Below are 27861 nucleotides of genomic sequence, written 5' to 3' on the forward strand. Positions count from 1 at the left end.
TGGACACAGGGACATCAGTTTGGCTATTGCAGGAACCCAGGTGAGAGCTGATTATGGCTCGGCCTGCGGTGTTGGTGGCAGAGATGGAGGAAAGGTACAGTGGTAATAATTGAGAGGTGGAGAGGTGAGGAAGATGATCAAGGATGACTTTCAGATTTCTAGCTCGACCAACTACACTAGTTATGCCATTTTCTAAGATGAGAAAGACTTGAGGAACGGTTGGCTTTGAGAGATTAAAAGCTATAGTTTCCTTTTGGACATATCAAATTTAAAACGCTTTGAGATGTTCAAGTGAGTAAGTTAGGCTGGATATATGAGTCTGGAACTCAGAAAAGAGGACTGAGCTGGGATATACTTTTGTGCATCATTAACATATATTTAATGTAATCAGAATGAATCCTGGGCTGGAATAACAGTCCCAGGGCTGAGCCCTGAGACATTATAATATCTAGGGGCTAGAGGAGAAGAAGCTGGAGAATGAGTGCCTGGGATGTGGGAGAAACACCTACACAGTATGATGCCATAACATCTGAGATCAGAGAAAATGTCAGAAAGAAGAGTATAGAAAACGGTGCAATGCTGAGAGGTTAAGTAGAGTGGGGACTAAAAACATCCCTTTAATCGGGCAATGTGGGTGCAGTTGCTGACCTTGGGAAGAACACAGTCAGTGTCGTGGTGGTGGCTGCAGAGTGTACAAGTGATAAAGACAGGATGTGTTTTGAGAAGTATGACTTTGAAAACTAGAAGAGAAATAGAAATAGAGATCTTGGGTTAAGAGAGGCTTCTTTAAAAGATGGGAGCTTTTAAACTACGTTTGAATGCTGAGGGTAATGATTCTATGGAGAGGAGGAGGTTGAAGAGGCAAGAAAGGTGGTAGGGCCAGTGGAAAACCTGAAGGAGAAACAGACGCCAGGGCAGGGGATCACCAGTGTGTTGGGGGAGGGCCCTGATAGGAGGGGGACTGCCTTGTTGCAGGAGGATGCTGAATGCAGAGGCAGGCAAGGTTACATGTTGGTAGTGGGGTGGTGACGGAGCTGCAATCTGTTAGCCTGTATCTTATATTTCCTCCATGAAATATCAGGCAAGCTTATCAATCCTACCAGATGAGAAAGAGTGAGGTATAAAGAGAGAGAAAAGAAGCTAATTTTAGGAGCCTTCTTAATCCTTTGTCTTTTTGGGCCATCTGTTAAACTGAGTTCCTGAAATCAAGAATAAGGCTCCTAGAACCATTTGCCCCTACAATCCCCAAACATGAAAATGACTTGAAATTCTTTGGAGATGGTCAATAAAACATTCAATGTGATCCTACTTGAGGTTCTTACCCTTTTAATCATCTCTAGTGGCCCTAGTTCACCTCCTCAGCTGTGCTGATGTCACGAAAACCAGCTTCGACCTCACAAACTGCCCTTTGATGATGCTGACAGCTGGACTACAAATGTCCAGATTTTTGTGCCATTTCTTCGTCTTTCCTTGGTGCCAACCATGCCCGCATATCAAGGCAACATTCTATGATCCCATGGCTCACAGCTCTACGAAGCACAACGTTAAGGTAAAAGGACTGGTTCTCTTCTACACTGTTGGTTCTAGAAGCCAACTCAAAGGAATCTGTGCATATATATTGCATGTACGGACTATGTGGGTGTTGGGGGTTGGGGGAGTTATAAATTTTTGAGAAATAGTATCATCAGTGAAATTGATGTATAACTTTCTAACATAAAAATTTAAAGGATAATACTCACCTGTACAAATTACATTCTAACATAATTATTAAAAGAAATCAGCCTGGACTTAGATATCACATACTGGTGAGTAGCGAGACCGTGATAGATTCAACTACCTACCTGTCCCAGAGCCCAAAGCCTGAAGCAAAAATAGATGCTCTTTGCACGGGGCCTCCGACGTGTGACTCTCTGCATCTCTAGAAAGAAGAGCATCCATTATAACTCCTGTGAGAGGAGAGGATCACATGTTATAAATTCAAAAATTATTTAGGCCTAAAAATGAGCAAAAACTATAACATGGTCATACTCTCAAAAAGTTAATCTAGCTTAACTGATTTCCGGTATCTTAAGTTTGCCTCTCCCTGTCACCCTCATCTTCTTGCTCCCAGCCCCAAACGCACAGACATCCCCATTTCCTATTGATCCGTGTGAGTATATCTTCATATAAGGACTGAATGGACATACATGGCTCTTAAAAATCCAAATTCCAAGGCAAACAACTAAAATCTCTCCCAAAGTTCTTAGAACTCCACCAAAGGTAGCGCAACGGCGCATCCTGGAAGGAGTCCTTATTGAAACGGAAGTGATTGTCTCGTGAACAGAATCTCACTGCTGAATGTGTGAGACACAAGTTCACCTTTATAAATAGGTGGAGCATTGAGAGAATTTTACTTAGGACTCTATCTCTTTCTCCTTCTTATATTATGTAATGCTCCTGTTCTTCAGGTCTCTTGTCTCTTTCTAACATTTACCTCTGTGAAGTTGTCTTGTGTAGAAAGAAATGACCTATGACTTGAAGAAGGGCCTAGAAAATCCAGGAACTCAATACGCTTCCAATATTCTCATTCCAAGCACCTGCTCTGACCCCATCTTTAAAGTTCCCCCAAGAAGTTCTCACATCCCAGGCTACTTTCAATCAGAGACGGTGAAAACTTAAGGCATCCTAAACTGGCCCCAGTTTAAAGCTTCAGGAAATTGGAGGCAGAGGGTAGAGAGCAAGGACAGGGAGGGATTAGGGTCAACAACTCTGATAGGAAACGGAAAAAAAGTTTCAAAGCTAGCATTCTTTACAGCCTATCCAAGGTGATTTTTTTTTGGAAAACTCCTTTCCTTGGCCATTCCCCCGTGTCTAGAGCATGTCAGCTGTGGACAAATCAGTCACTGGGAACAACTCAGCTTCCCAGTTCAGGTCACACAGTGTCTGTGCTGTCCTGTTATAGCCATAGACGCTGGACAAAGTGAATGTCTGCTTAGCCTATGGGCTTTTTCTGTCTGTGCCCCTCCACTCCCTTGTTGCTTCATTTTACCCTGAGACCTAGAGGCTACCCGACCACCAGGGTCAGGCCTCTTCCCAAAAGGGAGCACAGACACCAAACACCAGGAACACGCTCCCGCCATTTTCTTCAAGGAAAGTTATTTCTGGCAAGACTTTGGCAAGAGCCTTCATCAATACCCCAAATACTTCACTTTCCAACCAGTGTTCTTCTAAGGTATCAGAACAAAAAAAGTAACAAAAACCAAAAACTATTTTATCTCAAATGTGAAAAGAAGAAAGAAAAAAAAACTTCAAATAGGAAACTGCATTCCTTCCAGAAACGTAGACTCTAATTTGGAATTAGTTATTTGCCTTATATTTTTCAGGCTTGTACCTCAGGATGAACAATTAAATGACTAAAATGTCAATTAATGTATATTTAAATGTATATTTAAAATGCCAATAGTTCTTTTTAAAAAATCAAGTACATGAAGATATTTAATATTAACAGCACTTCCAAATGCATGGCAAGTCTTTCTTATTGTTTAAAAGGAGCAAGACAAAACTCCAAATCACAAGTAACAGACACTCTATAGTCGGCCAATAGACAGGCTGGATTGGAAAGTTCCTTTACGTGGCATCCAGTGATTTCCAAAAACAATTTAATTTCAAACAACGATCCTTCCAGATGTGACATTTGGGTAGAATTGTTTGGAAACACCAGAAGTCAATGTGAAATACCAGTGGTTTCTGGACAAACTTTGCAATTGTTGAGGTTTGAGACTGAACTATGCAGTTATTCCTATATATTAAAATGCTATTTATACTTTGTCTGCGTGTGTTGGACATGCCTGAGGGAGCAGGAACTTCACTGTATACATTTAGACTCAGTTAATTTAGTTGAAATTGTGTTTTAAATGGCTGAAGGCAAAATTCTGATTTTGGGAAAGGAGTCTTTGGTGGCGCGGCCTCATGTTCTGATCTCCTTGCTCACCCTACCTCCCCCACCCCGTGATAGTGTCGGAGGCAGAGAATCTGATACATTCCTTCCTGGAAAAATGTCTCTCGTATTTGCGTTCTGAAAGAGGATCTGGGGAGAAGGCAATGTTCCACTCAAAGGGATGAACTTTGGAGGCAGTTGGGAGGCCAAAAGCAGGAGTTTTGCTGGTTTGTCCCAAATCCCATCCGACGGCCGCTCTGTGGACATGGAAGGCAGAGCACGACACCCCACTGGCCACTGAGGCCCCGCCCCCCATGTTTCTGGAAGCTGCAGGAATCAGACAGACCTGGGTTCCCATCACAGATGCATAATGAAATCACATCTTTGAGCAAGTCACTTCACCTCCCCAAACCTCAGTTTCCCCACCGTGAGAAGCTGAAGTGAGAGAACCCCTGCAAAGGACCTGGGATGGAGCCGGACAGACCCTCGTTTTTCAGCTGCTCCCTGCGCTCCTCCCAGCAGCCGTGTGGTGAAAGGCTGGCTCAGAAGACCCCTCGTCTGGACTGAAAGACAGCTTTTGCACTTAGGAATCGCTGTGCGCCTCGGTTTCCTGGTTTGTAAAATGAGGGCAGCGAGTCTTGCCCGGAGGATTTTTATAAAGATAAATGAGATAAAGCAGGTGAAGTGCCTAGCAAAGAGCCTGTTATTTAGTGAATGCAGGGTAATTGTTAACGGCTACTATACTACTTGATCAAATATTTTTAATAATGCAATATACACAAGGATTTATAAAAGAGGTTTTACTCTTTCTCCTCAGTGTGGGGGGAGGGGAGCTTTCCCTCTTATTTCCCCATCCAAACTGCATTCCATGATATGCCCTGTGCACTTACCATACACATCTCAATTCTGTAGCCTAGTGGAAAGGATCAGGAGTGCGGAAAATCTAAAACAGAAGCTAAGGCCCAAATTCTTGGTTTCATTTTATCATGCAAAAAGAGAAACACTCGTTGATGGAATGACACCCATTCAAACAGCTACACAATCACATAATTCCTTCAGACCCTGGCAAGACAGCCTGGGGGCCAGCTGCTAGTGGGGAATGCGAAAATCCTCCAGAGAGTGAAGGACTGGAAGATTACCCTGCGTTGCTGCGTGCATGTGGTCTTGGAAATCAGTCTCACGCTTTAATGTAAGAGCTGTTTTGCGTAAGCTTCCCGTCAGGTTCTGTTGTCATTGCCATCATGCTTACATTCAAAGAAAGCTGGGAATCTTCGGCGTGATAATCTTGAACGTGTCACTGCTGTTTCTTGGCTGTAAAATACATCCCCTACTACCTGGCAAGTTTTTTTTAATTTTACAGTCAGAGATTCACTCCTTTGAGTTAAAGCACTGCCTTTATAGGCTACCCCAGCCATCAGGCAAAGATTCCCTAGATAAGTAACTAACTCTTTTTAGCCATCGGTGCGTTAATGCAAATTAACTATGAAGTTAGCCCATTTCCTAGAAATGAGATATAAGGGCTACAAGGCAATGCCTTTTACTGGGGAGATGAGTGAGGAGAGAAGTTGGGAAAATAGACAGCTCAGAGTCACAAGCTCAAGTGCTCTGGGGGCAGAGCATAGAGAACAATAGGGAGGGGTGGAGCCTGTGGTATCCTGGAGAGCAGGTCCCAGCTAAAGACATTCACATTTAAAACTTTTAAGAACTTTTGTGCTGGCCAAATAAAACATGCCTGTTGGCTGAAATGGCTGCTGGCCCATCAGTTTACAATCTGAGGTCCAGAGTGCGAAGCCAAGGGGAGGTAGTACCACGGGGTAGTCGGGGTGGGGCGCCGGGAAGACGACAGCCTGGGTTATGAGAAGACACCTGTGAACGCCGGAGGCATCCCCAGAGCCCTGTGACACTGCACGCAGGGACCAGGGCAGGCACACTTCATGCCTAACCCACCCCAGCTACCAACCACCGTTTGGAGTCTCCAGAACAGGGAGGCCATTTTTCTGAACCCCACACCTAAGGAGACAAACCTGAGAATTTCAAAATTCTCAGAATGGTAGAGGGGTTCCACGTCTGGAAAGTAGTTTTCAAAACTGATCTGTCCGCGTTCAAACATGCCAGTGGGCAGAGAAGCCAAGAAAATGCTTTCTCCACTCAGCAGGTCCCCTTCTCATCCTACCCCCGTTTCTCGACTACTTGCAGGTGGAATGTGCTCTGCACGTGCCAAACAGGGGTCTGTCAACCTGACCCTGCCCCAGAGATAGAGCTTAGGAAAAAGTAAAAAAATATTTTGCACATAAAGGTGTAGTGAGTGGCGTATGGTCCTTCCCAAGGGCCAGTTCCTGGGCCTGCACATCGCCTGGAATCCGAAAATCCTTCTGAGCAGCAGCACTGGGCTAACGGTCGAATCCCCTAGTGACAGAGTGACAGATGGCCCTGTCCTCCAGACGGCCTCCCTCTAGCGCGGTTCTCACCTGCATCGGCCCCAGCTGTTTTCGGCAGATGTCTCACAGCCCAAATGCAGGACCAGTATTTAGAGTCCCATTGCTTCATTGGCTTTTGTGAAATTGAAAAATACCTTATTCAGCCCAGCTGTTTAAAGACTAGCCGTACTGTGCTGTTACCAGTCACGCTGCCTCCGGGAGACAAAGTGCACATCAACGCACAGGGCCCACTCGGCCCCGTCGTGAGACAGGCTAAGGATTGGCGTGTCTGTCTCTTCCATGGTCACCTTTCTTTTTTTATTTTACACATTGTGACTTGTAGCCCTACAGATTAATGCTTACAACCATATGATTGGAAAGTATCTGAACAAGGAGCGTCTTTTTCTAATTTGTCCAAAATCACGGTTCAGGCTAACAGGGGCTCTTTCCTTTTCGGGATGTTCTCTCATCCCTGGGTTCCCCGAATTCTCTTTGACACTTAGGCTAATGAATGACCGCAAATGAACACAGGGAATATGACTGATATGGCTGTTTTGATGCAACGATGTTATGAAAAAAAAAGAAAAAAGAAAAGAGACTGCAAGCTGGGCACAGTGGAGTGTGTCTGTAGTCCCATCTACTCCAGGAGCCTGAGGTGGGAGGATCGCTGGAGCCCAGGCGTTCAAGACCAACCTGGGTGATACAGCACGACCCCATCATCAAAAAAAAATCATTAAACTTTCTGCATTAAAAAAATATTTCCAAGTAATATATGAAGCATGTTACTCGAGGGAAGGACTTAGGTATTTAATTTACATACATATTTAGTAATAAAAAAAGACATTTTTTACATTTTTATGTGGTTGCCTTGGCAAAGCCTCACTAAAATGGCCTCATCAAAAGAACAGGTCAACTGCTTCAACAACAACAAATAAATCTAGCAAACTACAGCTTTCCAATGCACGAATGCAGGCAGCTTCCTCTATGCCCTATAGCAGATGGGAAATTGTTCTTGTGACCTTCTAGAGCCAAAGTTCTCGGCCCTCCCTTCCTGAGCTGAATCACTCTAAAGAAGATAATCGTAGGCTGGAGGGTGGACCACGGCAAGGGCAAGAAAAATATAAAGGAGTAGCTAGTTTGAGGCCAGGGGAACCTTTCAGGATCCCTAAAATCGCCTGGAGATGGTGACTAACTGAACTTACATACTTTTTGTGCACATGCACACGCTTACACACTGATGGACCTTGAAGCTCCTCATACGGGAAGATGAGAAACCGGTCAGTTATGTTTCATACAGCCAAGATGCCCTGCGTATGGGCACAGAAGGGTCCTGCTTTTATGTTGTTCCTCCTGGCTGCAGGGCTCAGGTCCTGACACTCTAGAATTAGACCTTTCTTGATGAAATTTTATGTGAATGGAGTTGCTTCCTAGTGCACTTTCTCTGGCAGAAAAATTGAATGACCTGAGAAAGAAAAGACCTAATAAAATATTTTCTGATATTCCTTAGGTCTTTTTCGTTTTTGTTTTCTTTCATGGTTATGTATTTTGTGATTTTGGACTGGAGGACTTCTTGGGAGACAAGTCAAAGGGTTTAGAATCTAGATTATTAAAAAATATTTCAGTTTCTGGCAAAAAAAATCACTCTAAAATACATTACTTGATTTTGGATTTTTTTTTTTTTGGACAATGTGTACTTTGAGTTAATATATTGCATGAGCATGACAATGCAAAAATACTCCACTAACCTATGTCTGCATGAGTGTTTTCTAATCTGCTGTATTGAGAAATAATTTACAAACAATAGACTGTACCTATTAAACATGTACAATCCAGTGAGTTTTGATGGTTTTATATATCTGTGATATCACCACCATAACCAAGATACAGAACATTTTCACCATGCCCCAAATTCCTCACATTCCTTTGTCCTGCCTTCCACCTCCAGACACTTATTTTATTTTTGACCACTATACATTAGTTTGGATTGTGTATAAATGGAATCATGCAGTGTGTACTCTTCTGTGTCTGGCTTCTATCAGCATAACGATTCTTAGTTTCGTCAAGTAGCAGTAGTTCTTTTGTTGTTGTTGTTGCTGAGTAATAGTCAATTGAATGGCCGTATTATACTTTGTTGATCTATTCATGGATGTTTCCAGTTGCATTTGTGTTTCTATTATGACTTCGGAATATTGTCTACTTTAGTGCAGGCAGAACCAGTCTGCATTTCTCCAATATAGGATAATGAAGATGTTTTAGCATATAAAAAGTATAAATTATAAATTGTCCCATCTGGCCCATTTCTTAATCTGATTCTGTCCCAAAGGTATGAAGTCCTTATTCTTGCATTCAGGGCTCAACACAATCCCAAAACACTTTTCATCATGTTCTTTCGTTGTTTTGCCTCTGCCTTCCACAACAACACAACACCCTAACTTGGCTGATGCAGCTCTCTTAACATTCCAGTATTATCTGTCAAATCTCTGTTCCACTGTTGACGCATGGCCAGCTCCTGACATGAGGATTGAGTCTGGGATCAGGACCGACATGCGGAGGGGAGGGACACTTGGAAAAGTTGCCAACCTTTGACTGTGTTCTTCAGGTCTGACGACCCATGATTCAGCCCTTTATTGAGCAGACAGATCGTCACTTGTACACTTCCTCTAACCAGTCTTTTCATTATGGACTTTAAAGCTTTCATGTTAGCATACTACGGTACTAGTAAACAATTGTCGAAAAGGTTGTTCAGCAGTTTGCTTGAGGGAGTTCTACCCATTCAACAAACCCACATCAAATGTCATCCACTTCATTGGCTTCTGGTCAAAACTCTTCCCTTTCTTCATACTTCAGGGTCCCATGGCACTATGTCCCCATGTCATGGCACTTACACATTTTGCCTTATGATTTAACTTATATGTTTATCTCCATAACTAAGGAGAGCTAGGGGTCAGGCACAGGGAAGGTGCTATGTGCAGTTAAATGCATAATGCCAAAGGGAACAGATGAATGAAGGCATGGGGACAGCAAAGTTGGGGGCTTTGGCCTCCACCTTGGGGGATGGGGTTGAGTTTGATGTGGCTAGAAGATCTATTTCTTGGGGCTACGGCTGGTCATGACTGAAGTCAGCATGAAGTGTTTGTAATTTATTATGTAACCATGGAGAACCACAAAAATTACTGAAATCATGTCGACAGGCCAAGTGTGCACAAAACAGAGTCAAGTGCAGAGGGAAGGGAGATAGTTGAGGAGCTGACAATTATATAGTGATTTGTCTGTCCAGCTAGAATGAACAATACAGGACCCAAGGGATGGTTTTGGTCCATCCATCTTCTACATTATTCTTCTGGCTGCCATATACGCTGGCTAATACCATGCAGACCCATTTAGTCATTTGTGAGTTCATTTCTGGACTATTGAAACTAGGCCAGGGAAACAGCCTAAACAAAATTAAAATATGTAGAACTGTATTTAGGATTATCTTATGGTGGAAATGGTCTCATGCTAAATCCTGTCTTCGGGTTTTTTTGTAGGCCATTGTTACTTCTTTTTAAAGCAATGGAGTACAATCTAGGACTTCAATTAAGTTTCATCATATAAGCATTTAACCGATGTGTATTCAGCTATAAACAGCAAAATAAAATAGTATTGCTGTAATAATGTAATTTAAAATACTGTACATATTTTCACTTTGCAGTTTAAAGAAAAACTTTTTCTATTCACTACACTTCTGACTCCAAATGTGTGTCAACCAGTTCTCTAACTCTCCAGACAACTGGGTGTCCTATAATTCAATCGTGACACAAATTACCTGGAGTTAGTGCAGACCCCACAGGTTGAGGGCTCAGTCCCATAAGAAAGCCCCCTACTGCAGAAGCCAGTCACAGCTAGTGGGTCCTCAGGCTACTCATTCTTCTGTGCAACTTGGCTAAAAATTGGGGCTTCCCATGACCCCCTATTCATGTTTGATAATTTGCTATAAGGGCTCACAAAACACAGGGAAACACTTTACTATATTATTTATGTTACTGGTTTATTATAAAGGATACAAATGAACAGCCAGATGAAGAGGTATATAGGGCAAGGTATGGGGGTGGGGGGTGGCATGGAGCTTCCATGCCATCTGTGAGTGAACCACCTCCCCAGCACCTCGATGTGTTTACCAACCTAGAAACTCCTTAAAACCCCTTCATTTAGAGTCTTTTTTTAAAATTTCAGCTTATTATGGGGGGTACAAAAGTTCAGGTTCCATACGTTGCCCATGCACCCCCATCCCCCCAAGTCAAAGAGTCTTTATGGAGGCCCCATTACGTAGGGATGATTGATTAAATCACTGGCCATGGTGATTAACTCAAACCCCAGTCCCTCTCCCTTCCTCAGAGGTCAGAGGGCAGGGCTGAAACTTCCAACCCTCTGAGGAGGCCTTGGCCTTTATGGCAACCAGTCCCATCCTGAGGCTGTCCAGGAACCCCAGCCACCAGTCGTTCATCAGCATACACTCCCAGAGATTCCAAGGGTCTTAGAGGCTCCTGCTTCAGGAAGCAGGGACTAAGACCAAACATAACCAAGGAAAGCTCCTATCACTCCTATCATTCAGGAATTTACAAGGGTTTTGGGAGCTCTGTGTCAGGAACTGGGGGCAGAGAATAAATGTGCATTTCTTATTATGCTACAGTATTGTGCTTTTATGCTATGCAAAGCTGTATTCATTCCTAACATTAACTCTGATTCCAACTCTTAATTCATTATAATACTAAACTTTATTATATACATAATCTTTGAATATCTTTTATGAGTTATTTAAGAAATTTTCATAAGGTAATTTAGCTACACTTGATTTTACCTTTAGGACTGATTTTATTACCTGATCCAGCTTAAGTTTTGACTCTAGAGCTGATGTTCTTTTTTATTACTTTATTACTACATTATTCTTATAAAAATGATATAAGTTCATTATAAAAATTCAAGCCATTAGGAAAGTATAAAATTAGCATAAAACTTACCCCGGACTCCCCTTAATTTGATGGTAATGAATATCATTCCAGACATCATCTCTTTATGTACATGGACATATATAAGTAGATGTGCATATTTTTTCATAGAAGAGAGATCATTGCATACAAGTTATTTTAATAAATATATTACATTTAATTTTACTTGGATTTGACAAAAATAAACCAAAGCGAAAATAGTGATTTTGCTGAACTTTAGAAAAATATATCTTCACTAAAAAATTAAATTTTAAAAGACCCACTAAAGTAAAAAAATAAAGATAAATTATTAAAGGATTTGGGGAAAAACTCCATATTTTAATTTTACACTGCTTTAATTGACTGACATGAAAGGTGAGAAATTTAGTATTGTTAACTTCTTTGTACTTCTCTTTCCCCTGCCAATTTTGATATTAAAGTATTTTTATTTGTCAAGGGGCATTCCTTTTGCATTCCATTCTCTACAATTTCTGTAGTTATTTTGCCTTCTACGTTTAAATGGACTGATTGCCACTCTCTTAGTCACAGCCTCTATATTTTTGAGGTTTTTTGTTGTTGGTGTTTCATCTTTTGATTGCTTATATTCTATTAATTGGTGATTTTCAAAGGGGATCAGAGACAGGGTGGCTATATAATGAATTGACTCAAACTAAACAGGAACACTTTAGAGCTGCGGTCCCCAACCCCTGGGCTGGTACCAGTCTGTGGCCTGTTAGGAAACAGCCGGCTGCAAAGCAGGAGTGAGCAGCAGGTGAACAAGGGAAGCTTCATCTGTACTTACAGCTACTCCCCATCACTCACATCACCGCATAAGCTCCGCCTCCTGTCAGATCAGCAGGGACATTAGATTCCCCTAGGAGTGAGAACCCTACTGTAGACTGCACATGTGAGGGATCTAGGTTGTGCACTCGTTATGAAAAGCTAATGCCTGATGATCTGAGGTGGAGCTAAGGCCGTGATGCTAGCGCTGGGGAGTGGCTGCAAATACACATTATCATTAGCAGAGAGGTTTGACTGCACAATAAATGTAATGTGCTTAAATCATCCTGAAACCACACCCCAACCCCTGCTCCGTGGAAAAATTGTCTTCCATGAAACCAGTAACGGGTGCCAAAAAGGTTGGGGACTACTGCTTTAGAGAGCAAAAGAGAAGCTATTAATGCTTAGCCAAGACAATAGGTATAATAGTGCTATCCTAGGCAATGCAATACTTTAAAATCACTGTGAAGCCAGAGGTAGTGTATTTTATAAGTTCCTGCATGCTTCAACTCAGTACCTTTGGGGGCATTTAGGTGCCAAATGGCTTCTTAAGCAAAAGCAAAGAATTATCAATTTGAAGAAAAAATTTAGCTCTGGATAAAGGTCCTGTAGTTAGCTCACTTCCTGGGGCTAAGGGGTGGGTTTTAGGGAGTCCACCAATCAATCAAAATCATATCCACAATTCTGTATACATGTACGTGTTTTTCTGAGGGGATGACCACAACATTATCAGATTTTCCAAGGGACCTATGGCCCCTTTGAAACATTTCTTACTAATTTCTATTTCTCAGCAAGTCTCTAAAAAGCTGCATGCTTGGATCATGTTCCATTAACTCCCCTGTAAATAGCATTATGCAACTATGCTTTCACACTGTAAGTTGTCACTTAGTATTTATTGCACGATGAATAAAAGAAAGGAACAAATGTGGAGTGTTTCTGATCTTTTATAAAACTGCTAGTCATGACTTCCATTTTAGTTTTCAATATCTTTTTCATTAATATTCATGCAACAACATTAGCACTAGGAATATTTTTTCCCTTCTGACCAATTTTCATGCTTCCTTCTATAAACTCTATTAGTTGCATATTTCACCGTGGTTTCCTTTTAGCCTGAGCTATTGGGAAGGTCATCAAGAAATATTTGAAGCTATTTGAAATAAGTTTCTTAGTCTAGGTTATCTGAAACAATTATGCCCATTTCTCTTTTATCAATACCTCCCTTAAGATTCTCCACCAAACCAACCTCTATTCTTGGTCCTTATTCTTCCTTTCTGCCTTGCTTTAGTGGTGATGTTATGAGTATTTATTTTACCCTGTAACAACAAATAAATGGATAATAGGTCATACACACTGATGAGGAGAAAAGTTGTTAAATATCCACTTTTCTTCTTTGTGTTACCCAGACCTGGCCTAGAACACTGAACATGAGGTGCTCCTGACAGAGAAAGGCATTAATAAAAAGAAAAAGAAGCTGTGTGGAAAATAATATGACAATTCTCATAGTGGCCAGTGAAATGATTGAAAACATGTGAAAAGTTAGTGGATTCAAGTTAAAAGAAATACACACATACGAAAGCTTCCCCCAAAGTGTTCAAGTGCCTCTGTCTATATCCAGCCTACATCAACTTTCCCAGGAAACCAAAAGGGCAAAAGCAAAATCGTGATGAGCCCTGACAGACTTGTGTGTGTACGGTCATTCCATTGGCCCCGTAACACCGTTCACACTACAGTAACACTCATACAGAGCTAGTGCTTAACTTTAAAAAAATAAAAAGTCTTTTACTCTGATGTTAGGAAAGCAATGCCACATCATCAAAATGTTATCTGAACTGTTACAGGAAAACGATCTAATCCTTTGCTCTGCAGAAACTTCAGACTTCCCAGCTTCCTCTTTTACCTTCCTTCGATTACACTTGTCGGGAGCTGGCTCACCTGGCAAGGCCCCGCATAGACAAGACTCTTCGCCCTCGCATAAGCCCCGAGGCCACCCTTCCACTGCCCCTGCCTCGCTCTGTTACGCCAGGTCTCTGAGAGCTGCGGGCTGCACGTGAGCTAGGGAGGGCCTTCTGCTGCCTTGGGCTGCACGTGAGCTAGGGAGGGCCTTCTGCTGCCTTGGGCTGCACGTGAGCTAGGGAGGGCCTTCTGCTGCCTTGGGCTGCACGTGAGCTAGGGAGGGCCTTCTGCTGCCTTGGGCTGCACGTGAGCTAGGGAGGGCCTTCTGCTGGTTCTGCCAAAGCCCTACCTCGTCTTCCTCTCCATTCCCTTCCCCCCCATATCCATGTCTATCTGAAAACACTGAGAAATAGGCCAAACAGGAAACCTTGGCAGTTGGCACAGTGGCAATAACCACAGGTTGGAGCTTGCTCAGCTTTCCCTGGAAGTTTCAGACTGACAATTGCATTAATAAAATTAACGAAAAATAGAATAAGTTCACTTATCTCCATTCACACCGATGGAGGTGTGTTTTTCTCTTCAGCCATGTCTGGGTTGCTTGCACTTCCCTAGAGCGTGGCTTAGAAGTAAGATGTTCAAAACCTAAGGCTATGGAGTATGTTGCAAGTTCAACTGAAGTTCAGCCACAAATTTAGAGCATGGGAGAAGCTTTGGAAAATGTAATATAGAACATCTTAGCCTTTTTCTGGTATTAATCTTCTCCCACATCCCTTTCAGTTGTTCTGTGTGTCTTATGGCCTCTGTGTCTGCTGGTTTTCTTCTAACTTTTCCTTCCAAAGGAAACCTTCTGACAATGTGACATGAATGTCCTCATTTATGACCTAGGCCTTTTATTTTGCTTATATGCTTGGTTAAATACTAGATTTGGCTCATACATTTCATGTGGAATCTTAATTCACTATTTTCAAAGTAAAAAGAATAGCTTCCCATTTTTTAACTAGAAACCTGCATTTAATTAACCTTTCAAGTAAATAAATATGTAAAAAATAGTAAGGAACTTTTAGATGTCTTGAAAATTATTGCTTATGCTTTATACTTTCTCTTAGGTCTTGAAATTTCCTAAATACCTTTAAAGTCACTTTTCAGTTGTTAGAACCTGCTACGTGGCTAATAAAAAAAAAAGAAAGATAAATAACTATTTGGTTATTTTGATGAACGTAGTTAGGCTCTTGGCATAAGTTAATATAGAATAATAGAGTAAAAATATTTTACCTCAAATAATACCCTTCAATAAAAACTTCAATCATCCAGGGAGTGACTCCTTTTTCCATTTTGCTTGGTCTGTACTAACTGTGGATTTATTCATCTAGAATCTGTTTTTATTTCTGGTAGGCGGAAATCATAAATGTGCTTCCTTCTGATTTGCATCTTGTTCTGTGCAAGGTGTAACCCCCAATTAGTCATAATTAAAAGCAGGTTGATTCTAAAACATACACATTTACCAAGTTTTATTTCCCCAAAGGAGACCATGGCATTGGCTTAAATTGCTTCTGTTTTCATGCCACCTGGTGCTACTAAAGAACAGACTGAAAAAAGATCATTTAATTCCATCAACATTTTTTGCACCTTCGCTTAAGTGGGTCTTTTCCATTAGTCAGTGAGTATTCTTCCCTGATTGCATCACTGTTCCGTTCCCCACAGTGCCTCATCCCAGAATCTTTCACTCTTCAACTTCCCAGAATCCACATCTCTTCACTCTCTGAAGATCACTTTTCCTCTTATTTGGAACACTAAGTTCATCCATGTGAACTCCATCAACTCCTCACTTCTTCTCTACAAACATCTTTCTTTAACTTCATCTATTTCCTCTTCCTTCCCTTTCCACAGAAGCTAACACCTCCAATTCGGCTTTTGATCCCATCTTCTCCCGCCTCCTCTGAGACCTATTCCTATTGATCATCCCATTTTATCTTGGACCTATAAACTCTCATCCTCTGCCTAAGACACCGGTATTCTATAAATGGCAACACAACAAATCTTTATTTCACTTTTCTTATGTCTCAAGTTTCTTTTCTGCCAGGTTTTTGGAAGTGTATTCCTCTTTTCCTTGATCTAATTTTTAACTTCTAACAACTTAGTCTTTACCCTACCCCTCCATTGGAACCAAACTATCAAAAGTCATTCATATGTAACCTACTGGTAACTCAATTGATAGCCTTTTCTCAACCACTTGCTACTCTCTGTAGTACTGACAAATTTGATAACGTCATCTTTCTGGAAACCAGAAATATTTCCAGAATTCCGAATGGACTTTTATTTTCCTCCATGCCCTGTTTCTTTAACTACAAATTTGAACCTTTTTCTATGTTTTCTGGCTGCAATTGTCCAATATCCTTATTATAGATATTCTTCCAGGAATTTTTCTGGTTTTCTTTTTTTGATATTATTAAAATAATATTTATTTATTTTTTAAGTTTTTTTTTTTATTTTAGCACATTATGGAGGTACAGAAGTTTAGGTTATGTATATTGCCCATGCCCCCCTAACCCCCCGAGTCAGAGCTTCAAGCGTGTCCATTCCCCAGACAGTGCAAATTGCATTCATTATGTAGGTATACACCCATCCCCCCCCACATCTGCCCGACACCCAATTGGTGTTATTCCCAAATGTGCACTTAGGTGACGATCAGTCTCCCAGGAATTTTTCTGCGTACACTGTCTGTATACTCCCTTTTTATAGAATTTTCATGGTTTTAAACATCTTTTTCTGTGTAACTAGCTCTGAAATCCATTAATCCTGAATTGCAGGACTATATTTTCTGTTTTGGCTGGACCTAATCACATTTAAATTCTACTATTATGTCAAATTCAATAGGTCCAGAACAGCATCACTGTTTTTCTCCTTCCCTAATTTGCCTTGTATGATTTCCTCTCCGTAATGACATCACCATCTTCCCTGTCACCCAGAATAAGACATTGAGGTTTCCTTAGACTCATGATTTTCCTACCCCCAAAGCCATGAATGCTCAAGCTCATAAATATACTGCCCTGCTAGCTCCATACTGCCAGATTAACTTTCTCAAAGCATAATTACAGGTTATTCTCCTGATTAATAGCTTTCTATTATTTCCAAAATGCAATCCAGATCATAGCATGGCATTCATGCTTGTTCACAGCATGGCTGCCCCTACCTGTCTGGTTCTTGCTCTTGATGCTAGGCTCAACAGTAGGCAAACTGCATTATTTGCTATTCTCTATTCTCTCCTTATGATCCCTGCCCAGAGGTTTTACTCATGATGTTTCCTCAGTCTCTAATATCCTTGTGGTTTAAATTCTACCCATTCTTCAAATGACACATCCTTAAAGCTTTCCCTGATCTTCACAATTGGAAAAAATCTTTCTAAACTCTGAATTTTCAGTTACATTTTACTGATATGATTATCCCAACCATGGCTAGTGTCTTTTGCTTAGTGTTTACATCATGGAATATTTTTTTTTTCCATCTTTTATTATTAACCTGTTTGTGTCTGAATGTTCGTAAAGCATGTTTCTTGTAAATAGCATATAGTTAGGTCTTGCCTTTTTATCTAACTTTTTAAACAGTGATTCAATTAGTCTGGCAATCTGTGCTTTTTAATTGTGTTCTTTAGTTTGTTTATATTTACTGTAATTATTGATATATTTGTATTTAAGTCTATCATCTTGAGGATTTAATTCTATTTGCTCCCTCCCTGCCTTTTTGTCCTCCTCCTTTCCCCTTTCCTACCTTTCTTTTCAGGGTGGTTAACTCATCAAATTTTGTTTTAGTATTCTGTCACCCCTACTAATTTTTTAGTCGTGCCTCTGCATATCTTTGTGCATTAGTAATTACTGGGTAGATTAAAATATGCATCTTTAACTCATCACATTCTATCTCTAAAAAACTGTCCTTGAAAAACTGTAAGAATTCTTTGACAATCTATTTCCAGGTTTTGCTTTCCACCCTTTCTGCTCTGATTGACCATAATTTGTTTTACAAACATATACTGTAAATTATAAATTCTATATTGTGATTATTTTTCTTCATAAAAACAACAATCTAAAAGATTTAGACTCATATATATATATATATATAAATTGGGAATATCTTTTAAAAGATTATTTTAACTTATTGAGCTTTTTGTATTTTATGATATTCCTATTTCTTCTTCTTTTCTTTATTTCAGCATATTACGGGGGTACAAATGTTTAGCTTATACATATTGCCTTTGCCCCACCTGACTCAGAGCTTCAACCATGTCCAGCCCCCAGATGGTGTGCACCGCACCCATTAAGTGTGAATATACCCATCCCCTCCTACTCCCTCCCATCTGCCGACACCCGATGAATGTTACTACCATATGTGCACATAAGTGTTGATTAATTAATACCAATTTGATGGTGAGTACATGTGGTGCTTGTTTTTCCATTCTTGTGATACTTCACTTAGTAAAATGGGCTCCAGCTCTATCCAGGATAATACAAGAGGTGCTATACCACCATTGTTTTTTCTGACTGAGTAGTACCCCATGGTAAACATTTACCACATTTTATTAATCCACTCATGTATTGATGGGCACTTGTTTCCACATCTTTGCAATTGTGAATTGTGCTGCTATAAACATTCTAGTGCAGATGTCTTTTTTATAGAATGTCTTTTGTTCTTTTGGGTAGATGCCCAGTAATGTGATTGCTGGATCAAATGGTAGTTCTACTTGTAGCTCTTTGAGGTGTCTCCATATTGCTTTCCACAGAGGTTGCACTAGTTTGCAATCCCATCAGCAGTGTATGAGTGTTCCCGTCTCTCCGCATCCACGCCAACATTTATTGTTTTGGGACTTTTTGATAAAAGCCATTCTCACTGGTGTTAAGTGATATCTCATTGTGGTTTTGATTATAGAGTGTGGGAGAGTTTTTTCTTGTTTCTGTTTATCCATCCTCAAACTTAAGCAGGTTATATTAGTCTATTTGTGTTGTTATAAAGAAAATACCAGGCGCTGGATAATTTATAAAGAAAAGAAGTTTATTTGGCTCACAGTTCTACAGACTGTACAAGAAGCATAGTACCATCATGTGCTTCTGGTGAGGGTTTCAGGGCGCTTCCAATCAGGGTGGAAGGTAAAGGTGGAGTAGGTGTGTCACATGGAGAGAGAGGAGCAAGGGAGAGAAGGTGGTGCCAGACTTTTTTAAACAACCAGCTTTCGCATGAACTAATAAAGTAAGAACTCTACTGCAGACAGGGAACCAAGCCATTCTGAGAGATCTGCCCACATGACCCAAACATCTCCCACCAGGCCCCACATTCAATACTGGGGATCAAATTTCAACGTGAGATTTACAGGGGCCAAACATGCATACAGCACAGGCCTTTTAGTTCACTAATTTACCTTGCAACTTTAAGTCTCCAATGGACTCAAAAATTATAATTCTGTAGGGTATCCAATTTGTTCTTTGTTTGGGTGGGAGTAATGTCTCTTGTGCCTTTCTATATCCTAGACAGAAAAAGAAAATCCCTATTTCATTTTATACTTTACTCTCCCTTAGATTTGGCTCCCCCAGAAATGAAGAACACTAAGAAAAGGTTTATTTGGGAAATGATCCCAGGATACCCCAGTACATGAATGGGAAGGGACACAGGGACGGGAAGAAAGCCTAGATAATGTGTTAATGAGCAGCTGTGGTACAATCCCACTGAGGATTTGTGGAGAAGACTGTATGGACTCAACCTTGGGGATGAAGTGGAGTATTTATGTAGCACTTCTCATCTGTAATTGATTATCTGCCCTGCCTGTGGGTAGAGCCTACTCCAGATGAAAAAAAAAAAAAAAAAAAAAAGGAAGAGGATTACAGGTGCTTGCAGTAGAAAATTGTTGACAAGAGGGAATGTGGGCAGGCATAATACTGTCTGTTATAAACTCTCCAATGACATTTATTACTTTGTTTCTCAGATATATTGGTGTACTAAAGCCTGCTGCTACTGAGAGGAAGATTCCTGCCAGATTTATCTTTGTAGTCTCTCAGCATAGTAACTTGGATATAATAATCAGAAGGCAATCAACATTTATTAAATGAAAAATACATTTTATACAGTACCAATATGGAGAATTCTGGTTAGCTCTTCTTTGTTTCCTCCCAAACCCACATCTCCGCCCCTACCCCAATCACTCAGATAACCTAGTTTGGTCTCTTAATTGCTAAAAAGGTTAAATTCACCAGACTGGTTGGAATTTTTTTTTAAAAAAATCATATTAATTTTCCAGCTAATTTGAATGGACTATAATTTTAAAATATAACTTCCAAATCTAAACTTTATCTAACAGATATTTTATATTACTAGCAGCCAACAATGATAAGGCGTCCACCAACAATTGTTTGCTACATTTGTGGTCGTGAATATGGAACAAAATCTATCAGCATCCATGAGCCACAATGCCTGAAAAAATGGCATAATGAAAACAACTTGTTGCCTAAAGAGTTAAGGAGACCAGAACCTAAGAAACCAGAAGTCAGGACCATAACTGGTAAGTTCCTAGAAAAAAGATTTACATGCGTAAAGGGAAGCTTTTCTCTCTAAACTTGTAAGAGTAGAGGTGTTCTTTTCTTACTTGTTCAAAAAACGGAAATCGGCGATATTCGCTGCACTGGCTATAGCCAAATAAGAAAAAAAGTTCTGGAATGTCTGTTCCAAGTGTTGTCTTCAGCTGCTGAGACATAAAGACACTATGTATGTCCTGGCAACACTGTGCATGAGAGATGAGAGGAACTCACTGGAATTTACTGAATTTCCCACAAGTTACTTTCATATATTATCAAACATAGTATTTTAAAAACATGAAGCTTAAAAAACAAAACCTTTAGGCTGGGCGTGGTGGCTCACGCCTGTAATCCTAGCACTCTGGAAGGCCGAGGCGGGTGGATCGCTCGAGGTCAGGAGTTTGAGACCAGCCTGAGCAAGAGGGAGACCCCATCTCTACTAAAAATAGAAAGAAATTATCTGGCCAACTAAAATATATATATAGAAAAAATTAGCCAGGCATGGTGGCACATGCCTGTAGTCCCAGCTACTTGGGAGGCTGAGGCAGGAGGATTGCTTGAGCCCAGGAGTTTGAGGTTGCTGTGAGCTAGGCTGACGCCATGGCACTCACTCTAGCCTGGGCAACAGAGGGAGACTCTGTCTCAAAAAAATAAATAAAACCTTTGGAGACATGCAGAGTCATATTTCCAAGTATGAATGTGTCTTGGTGTTTATAGAGGAGAGGCACAAACTCAAATGTTTACAAAGACCACTAGGCAGGTTACAGAACTGGATAAACCGAGTCATGCATGAAAAAAAGGGAAGTGGGGGAATATAATGAGCTAGAGAGCACCAGCTCTTTCCAAAGGAGACAGCAGCTGCCCAGCAGCTGGTGTTATCATTAAGAAATTTAGTCCAATGTGGTCATATCTTTCAATAATAGAAACTAAACTGGAAATCTAGACATCTATATGAAATGTTCATTTTTTTTTAATTTTTGCAGTTATAGTTTGTAAAGCACTGTGCAAACCAAATGAAACCATAACTACACTGCCATGTGTGGCTTTGTCACAGACCTTAGTCACTTAGGCTGTGAAAATAGTTAAGAGAATATTTTTGCCATGCAAGCTCAGACTTGCTTATCATATTTCTACCATTGTCATTTTCTCAGTTGATCCCCTAAATCCCCTCAAAGGAAAATTTTGGTCTTAAGAGGAGTATCTTTCAATTCACTCATTCTCCTTACGTAACTATATTTGCAGCACTGGAAGGTACCTTGGAGGTCATTTAGTGTCAATTGTCCAAAGCACTCTACTCAGAGATGTGACTCAAAGAGAGTTTCATAACAACCCACAGAGTGGAATCTAGATTGTATGATAAGATTCTAGAAGCTGCTAGATCCCAGTTATTCACAGTCCTTGCTCAGAGGAGAACTTTGCATATAGGTGGGCAAAGAACTCAAGATGAAAAACATCCATTAATTGAAATTAGAGCATTTGCCACCTAAGCGATTGTTTACCTCATTGAAACTCTCTTCCGAGCAATTCTCACTTGGTGCCAAAATCTATTTCTTTTTCTTTTGATTTTTATCACTTTCTCTGCTTGAGCATAATTATCACAAGGCTAGAAAAAATGAGAGGCATGACTGGTTTGAAAGTTTTGGTGGATTCACTATTCTATTATTGCTTATGTATGGAAAATGTAGGCCCTATAACTGCACTGTTCTGCAATTTTCTACTTGGTCCCTGCTATTCTTATCTCTGAAGTTGCCCTTCCTCGCTAGGTAAAGAAAATTCACATTACAACTTCTACCCCATGGACTCACTGTGGTCATAACTCACTCATAGCGTTCAAATAACCCTTCCTCCCAATCCAAAGTCAAAGGCATATGCAAAAATATTTGGAAATGTGATGAATGTCAATGACTACTCTGGAATATTTGAGTCTGTAGTAAAACTCCTATGAGTAACAAAAAAAGTCAGTCTCATTCTTTCCTCAACAGAGTTTTCGAAGCACTTGAAATACACATTCATATTCTACAGAGAAAGTGACACTTGCTCTGTTCAAAACCCCAGATTTTGCTGGGGTTTACATTCCTGTGGACCAAAAAAAAAAAAAAAGAAAGTTATTAGAAGCAGGCATGTTAAGGAATCTAAGGTTCACTATAGTCACATGAACTATTAGATAGAAAAACTAAGTAATATGTTTTTGAGTGCCTGGCTACATTTTGGGGGCCTCTTTTGAGTGATTCCAAGACATAGTCAATTTAATGTACTAAATTCATTCTATTTAAATAAGGTTTATTAAAGCTAAATCCCACATTGTTTCTCTAAAATAAAGCCATATGCCCTTTTTCCCTATGCTCTGCCAATGACGATTATACATTTCTCAGCTGTCTTTGTTGTTTTCTTAAAGACATTTCTTTTTGTCAGATTATTCTGTTTGCATTCTTCATTTTAATTACTTAAAGAATCTCCAATTTTATGACCATGAAATGATGATAAACTTTTAGGATATAATTCATCTTAAATTCACTCTCAACTGTCAGTTTGGGCCTCTAAAAATTCCCACTGAAGGATTACAGAAGAGAAAAACACAAATATATGTTTTTTTCCCTTTGTAAGCTTATATTTAGAGTCAACTGAAACAAGGTCAGAAGTTGTATTTGTGAGCTAATAATGTGTAAGCAAAGATGTTAATAATTAGTGAATAATTTGCATATCATGACACATAAAACAATGTCCTCTCCTTTTTAAAATCCACAGAGTGAAAAGTCTCCGGTTCATAGCTAACTTTATTCAACCCTTGAAAGAATGAGCAGCCCCCCCCCCCTTTTTTTTTTGGCAAAAGTGATATGAATTTGTTTAAAAGCCTCAGTCAACAGGTATTTCCTGAAAATATTTTCCATAAGAAGTAGAATATGGTTCTCCAGAATAAAAAACTGATCTATTTTACCTTTTTCTTTCCCTTTTCTTTCTTTTTTATTTATTTTTCCTCCCCCACCTCCCTTTTCCTTGTTCTCTTTAACTTTCTAGCCAAAGGTTTCTATGATCTCGATGCCTTAAACGAAGCTGCTTGGACAAGTGCCCAGAGCCAGTTGGTTCCCTGTAATATTTGTGGGCGTACCTTCCTGCCAGACAGACTGATCGTTCATCAACGCTCTTGTAGACCCAAAGCTGCCAAGTAAAGCCCTTTTCTCTCTACTGAAGTGTTACAGGAATTAATCCCTTTGAAAGAGACTGGGCTAGAGTGGGCGGGAGAAAAAGGGGGCGAGAGGAGGAAACAAGGACAGCTGGCCCTGGCCAAGGGCTGGCCGAGCGGGGAAGCCGGGCCCAGGCAGCGGTGCGGTGGCCCACACCGTGCACTGGGGCGCACGCTCTGGTTCTCACACGCAGCTGCATGTGTGCAGACACGCTGGGGACCGGCTCACACTTTGGTCAGGCAGCAGTGCGAGCAGGCTGCTTCTCATCAGAGCTGGCATTTTTGCCTAAAAGAGATTACGGAGCCAATTGTTGCTACTTTTCTTCCATTTTACTTTCCTGAACCAGATTTTGAACCTCACAATTAGGATAATTATTCAGCCTACAGGGACTTTGGAGGCAACTTCAGGAAACTCTTTAGCCCCAGGAAGAACTGGATTCCTTCCTATCCCTGTGCTTTCTGAAATACTACGCCACTCCCTGTTTCCTCTGAACCGGGGACATTTTTTAATTGAGTTATTGATGGGAGAAGGCGGTTCTTTTCTTCTGTCAAATGAAGTCATTCAACAGGAGAGGCGTTCAGAAACGCTCTGAGGACTTAAAGTGCTGGAACCATATCTAACTCATACTCCCTTTCTAATGGCAAGAAATGCTACAGAGATATTTCTGAGCCAGTGCCAGCCTCATGTGTCAGGAGACTGCGGCAATATAATTCATCAGAATGGGCGGAGGCCAGCTCCTTCCTTCTTAGGAGAGTCCAGCACGAATTCCTGGTGCCCTCATAGGGGGTTATAGGTGTTTTATTGTTGCTGCCAGGAAGTTCCGTGCCTCCCCGTCCAAGGTCCAAGCACAGTAAGTGGCTGTGAAACTGCGCTGTAGTTTGGAGTCCTTGAATAAGTGTTCATGGAGGCGGGGCTCCCCTGGGAGGAAGTCAGGGCCAGGGAGGGGCTCTGCCCAGGAAATTCTGCTGCCCCAGGCCGCGCTGCTTCGCCTGGACTCCCAGCGGTTTTGCTTGAGATCTTTGTTCATTTTATGGCTGAATTCCAGGGCCACTTCGGGTCCACTGGGTTCCTGCAAGCCTCACATTAGTGACCTTACACGGCACAGTCAGCTCCGAATTATACGGGCAAATTTATTCAACCTAATATTTTGGTCGTACATCTGTTTATTATATAGGGTTAGGTTAGGATACTTGTGCTAATCATTCTGTTTTTCCAGCCTGCTCCAAAGGAAGGAAGAGATGAACTTTTAAAAAAGTTTTTAGGTATCCTCAAATAAGAATCTTGCAAAAGACATGGCCTTTGATGACTCTCTGCTGATGGTTCAGTTCTTTTATCTTATTAACAAAACACAACGAAAACCGCTAATATATGCTGGGGGTACTACGCACTTCATATACATCAGTTTGTACACATCTCACATCAATCCTGCAAACAGATATCATTATCCTCCCTTTACAGATCAGGAACTGATACCTAGACTAATTAGCTAACTCTAGGTCATGCTGAACTTGAGTTAAGGGATGGAGGAACTAAACAAACTCAGGACTGTTGGGCTTCCAAATCCACAACGTGATCCATTGCTATTTGTAGGACAGATATCACCATTAATAAGATTAGCTGGCCAGGCATGGTGGTCCAGGCCTGTAATCCTAGCACTTTGGGAGACCAAGGCATGAGGATTGCTTGAGCTCATGAGTTTGAGACCAGCCTGAGCAAGAGCAAGACCCCACCTCTACTAAAAATAGAAAAATTAGCAGGGAGTGGTGGTGTATGCTTGTAATCCAGCTACTCAGGAGGCTGAGGCAGGAGGATTGCTTGAGCCCAGGAGTTTGAGGTTGTAGTGAGCCATGATCATGTCACTGCCCTTATGCTCAGGCAACAAACCAAGACCCTGTCTCCTAAATAAATAAATAAGTTTAGCTATCCTAATACAAATGATCTGGCAAATGACAATTTTCATACACTGGTAAGTAAGGCAAACAGGAATCTTAGCATGCTTGCAGTTCTCCTGCTGGTTTGAGTTTATCTTATACTGAGGTGAAAACAAGTTTGAGCTGCATTGTCTTAGGAGTTTCAAAAGACACTTCTGCATTTTGATGATGTTCAGAAATCAAATAGCAGGGTAAATAAAGCAAAAGTTTTGGCCTCACCTATGAAATAAGTTGCCACTCAGGTCATAAAAAGGGATCCTTGGGCATGAAAAAAAAATCCCAAAGAACTCAACATCTTTATGTGTATGAATCATTAAGTCTGTGAGTTCCTGAAGTGGTTGCAAAGAAGAGCTCTTGTAGAGAGCATCACATCCACAGAGAACCGTGAGGCAGCTTGAGGTGTTTCAGGTGCTGACTAGGAGGATTCCACTTATGGCTCCACCTCAGCCTGCAGATGTTCCATGGAATTAAATCCGGAGCAAGCTCAGCTTTAAAGACATCAATTCAAGAGTTCTGGTCCATTATCGCGGCATGTTATCAAAGTCTCACCATTCATAAGAAAGAGCTCAAGTGCCCTCTGACAACTGCCGTCCCCACAATGAGTTCACGTCTGTGCAGATCTTTGTAACTCGCAAAAGGAAATAATGTCTTTAACAATGCGTGGCACCTCTATGAGCTGTGGATTCAAACCTTAAAATGGTTCCCATAGATGATGAAGAGCAGATCCTAGATGAAGGTACTTGGAAGTCTACACTGACCCAGGCAGTTATTGGCATGGGATGTAACGTTGTCACAGGCATCAACAGCAGTGTAGTTCCCTCACTGCTCTGTGACCTGGTGCTGTACAGACTTTAATTGAATTCCCCTCTGAGGGTATGGGAAGAATTCCAGGAGTGCTTGATGCTCATCTGCACACTGAATTCACATGAAAGTTTCAGGGCTTGTCCAAGCAGAAGGGGACTGAAAAGCATATCCCAGTCAGAGGCGAGGAGAGGAGGAAGCTCCCACAGTCAGTGAGCATGTGAATCTCTCAATCCATTATGCCGGCTCGTCGGGCAGCTTCATCACAGTATTTTCCAGTAAGTATTTCTAGGTGGGGTCTCAAGGATGGCTCCCTGATGCACTGCTTTATTTAGGGAACACTGGTCTGAGCCTCTTTACAAAAAAGAAGCTGCTGTGGATAATTGCGGCCATTTGTGAGCAAGGAAAAGACAGAGGGCAGATATCCAAAGTCCTCTTGCCCCTAAAAACCTGAAAACAGCAGAGTCTGTCTGGGTGCTTGTCTGCTTCTGACATAAGCAGCATTTCTTCTTTACACTCCATGTCTAAGGCCAACTCGTATGGTCTGAATCCCATATCAGGTCAGGGCAGGAAGTTCAGCCCTTTCCTTCCCCCCTCCTGAGGGGTCCTTTCCCCTCTCTGGCAACGATCCACCTTCCCTTATCATGTATGACTTTCATACTGACTCACTGTCTGGCCCGCGCAAACTGCAGCGCCTGTTTCTGCTGGCCCTGTCTGTGAGCGCTGTGGCGAGCGATGAAAAACAAGGTTTTCCTGCACTTGGAAGAAACAGCACTAATGAGAAGAAGTCAAGTGTCCAACAGAGGCCAAACTGGGTGGTGTAGACAGAATATATACCAGGAAAAACACCGCTAAGTTACCATGGGATGGTACACCTTGATTCTTAGTTCTTTTTCAATTTTGTTATAAAATAGACATAGAGAAAAGAATGATGAAGTTTCACGTTGTGTACACCCAGGTAAACTTAGTTCTTGGCATCTCACTGAGGTTGAATTTGAATGGTTTAAATATCAGCTACTACTCTTTTGAGTTAAAAGGATGATGGAGGTGGCAGGGGGAGGTGCTGAGATCCCAAGATTCCAGGGTGTCTCTGACAACACCTTTCAGTCCTATTTATGGAAACAGGAAATGAAGCCAGCGTGGACATAAACTTAACTGCAAGTGCGATAAAAAAGTGAAAGCTGGCCTCGGCATCATGGCTGTAGGCCCTATCACTGATGCACACTGAACACTCTAAATGCCAAGGTTTTTCAGATATCTTTTAGTTGAGAATGTGTTAGACAAAATAATGTTACTATACACAGCAAAAGAGACTTTGAAGATGTGATTAAGGTTGTAGACCTTAAGATGGGGGTAATCCCAGATTATCCAGGTGGGCCCAATCTAATCACAAGAGTTCTTAAAAGTAGAAGAAGGCAGAAAGGTG

At 41.1% G+C, this 27861-nt stretch overlaps 1 protein-coding gene across 1 annotated transcript; it reads left to right on the plus strand.

Moving 5' to 3' along the window:
* The first annotated feature begins 1463 nt into the window (after positions 1 to 1463).
* ZNF475 (zinc finger protein 475) lies at positions 1464 to 23704 on the plus strand. Its single transcript, XM_069491933.1, has 3 exons — positions 1464 to 1549; positions 20328 to 20508; positions 23537 to 23704. Exons 1-3 carry the CDS (start codon positions 1517 to 1519, stop codon positions 23686 to 23688), a joined length of 366 nt encoding a protein of 121 aa, XP_069348034.1. The 5' UTR covers positions 1464 to 1516; the 3' UTR covers positions 23689 to 23704.
* Positions 23705 to 27861: the final 4157 nt, after the last annotated feature.

This window comes from Eulemur rufifrons, chromosome 17 (genome assembly GCF_041146395.1).
Source record: "Eulemur rufifrons isolate Redbay chromosome 17, OSU_ERuf_1, whole genome shotgun sequence".
NCBI classification, from domain to species: Eukaryota; Metazoa; Chordata; class Mammalia; order Primates; family Lemuridae; genus Eulemur; species Eulemur rufifrons.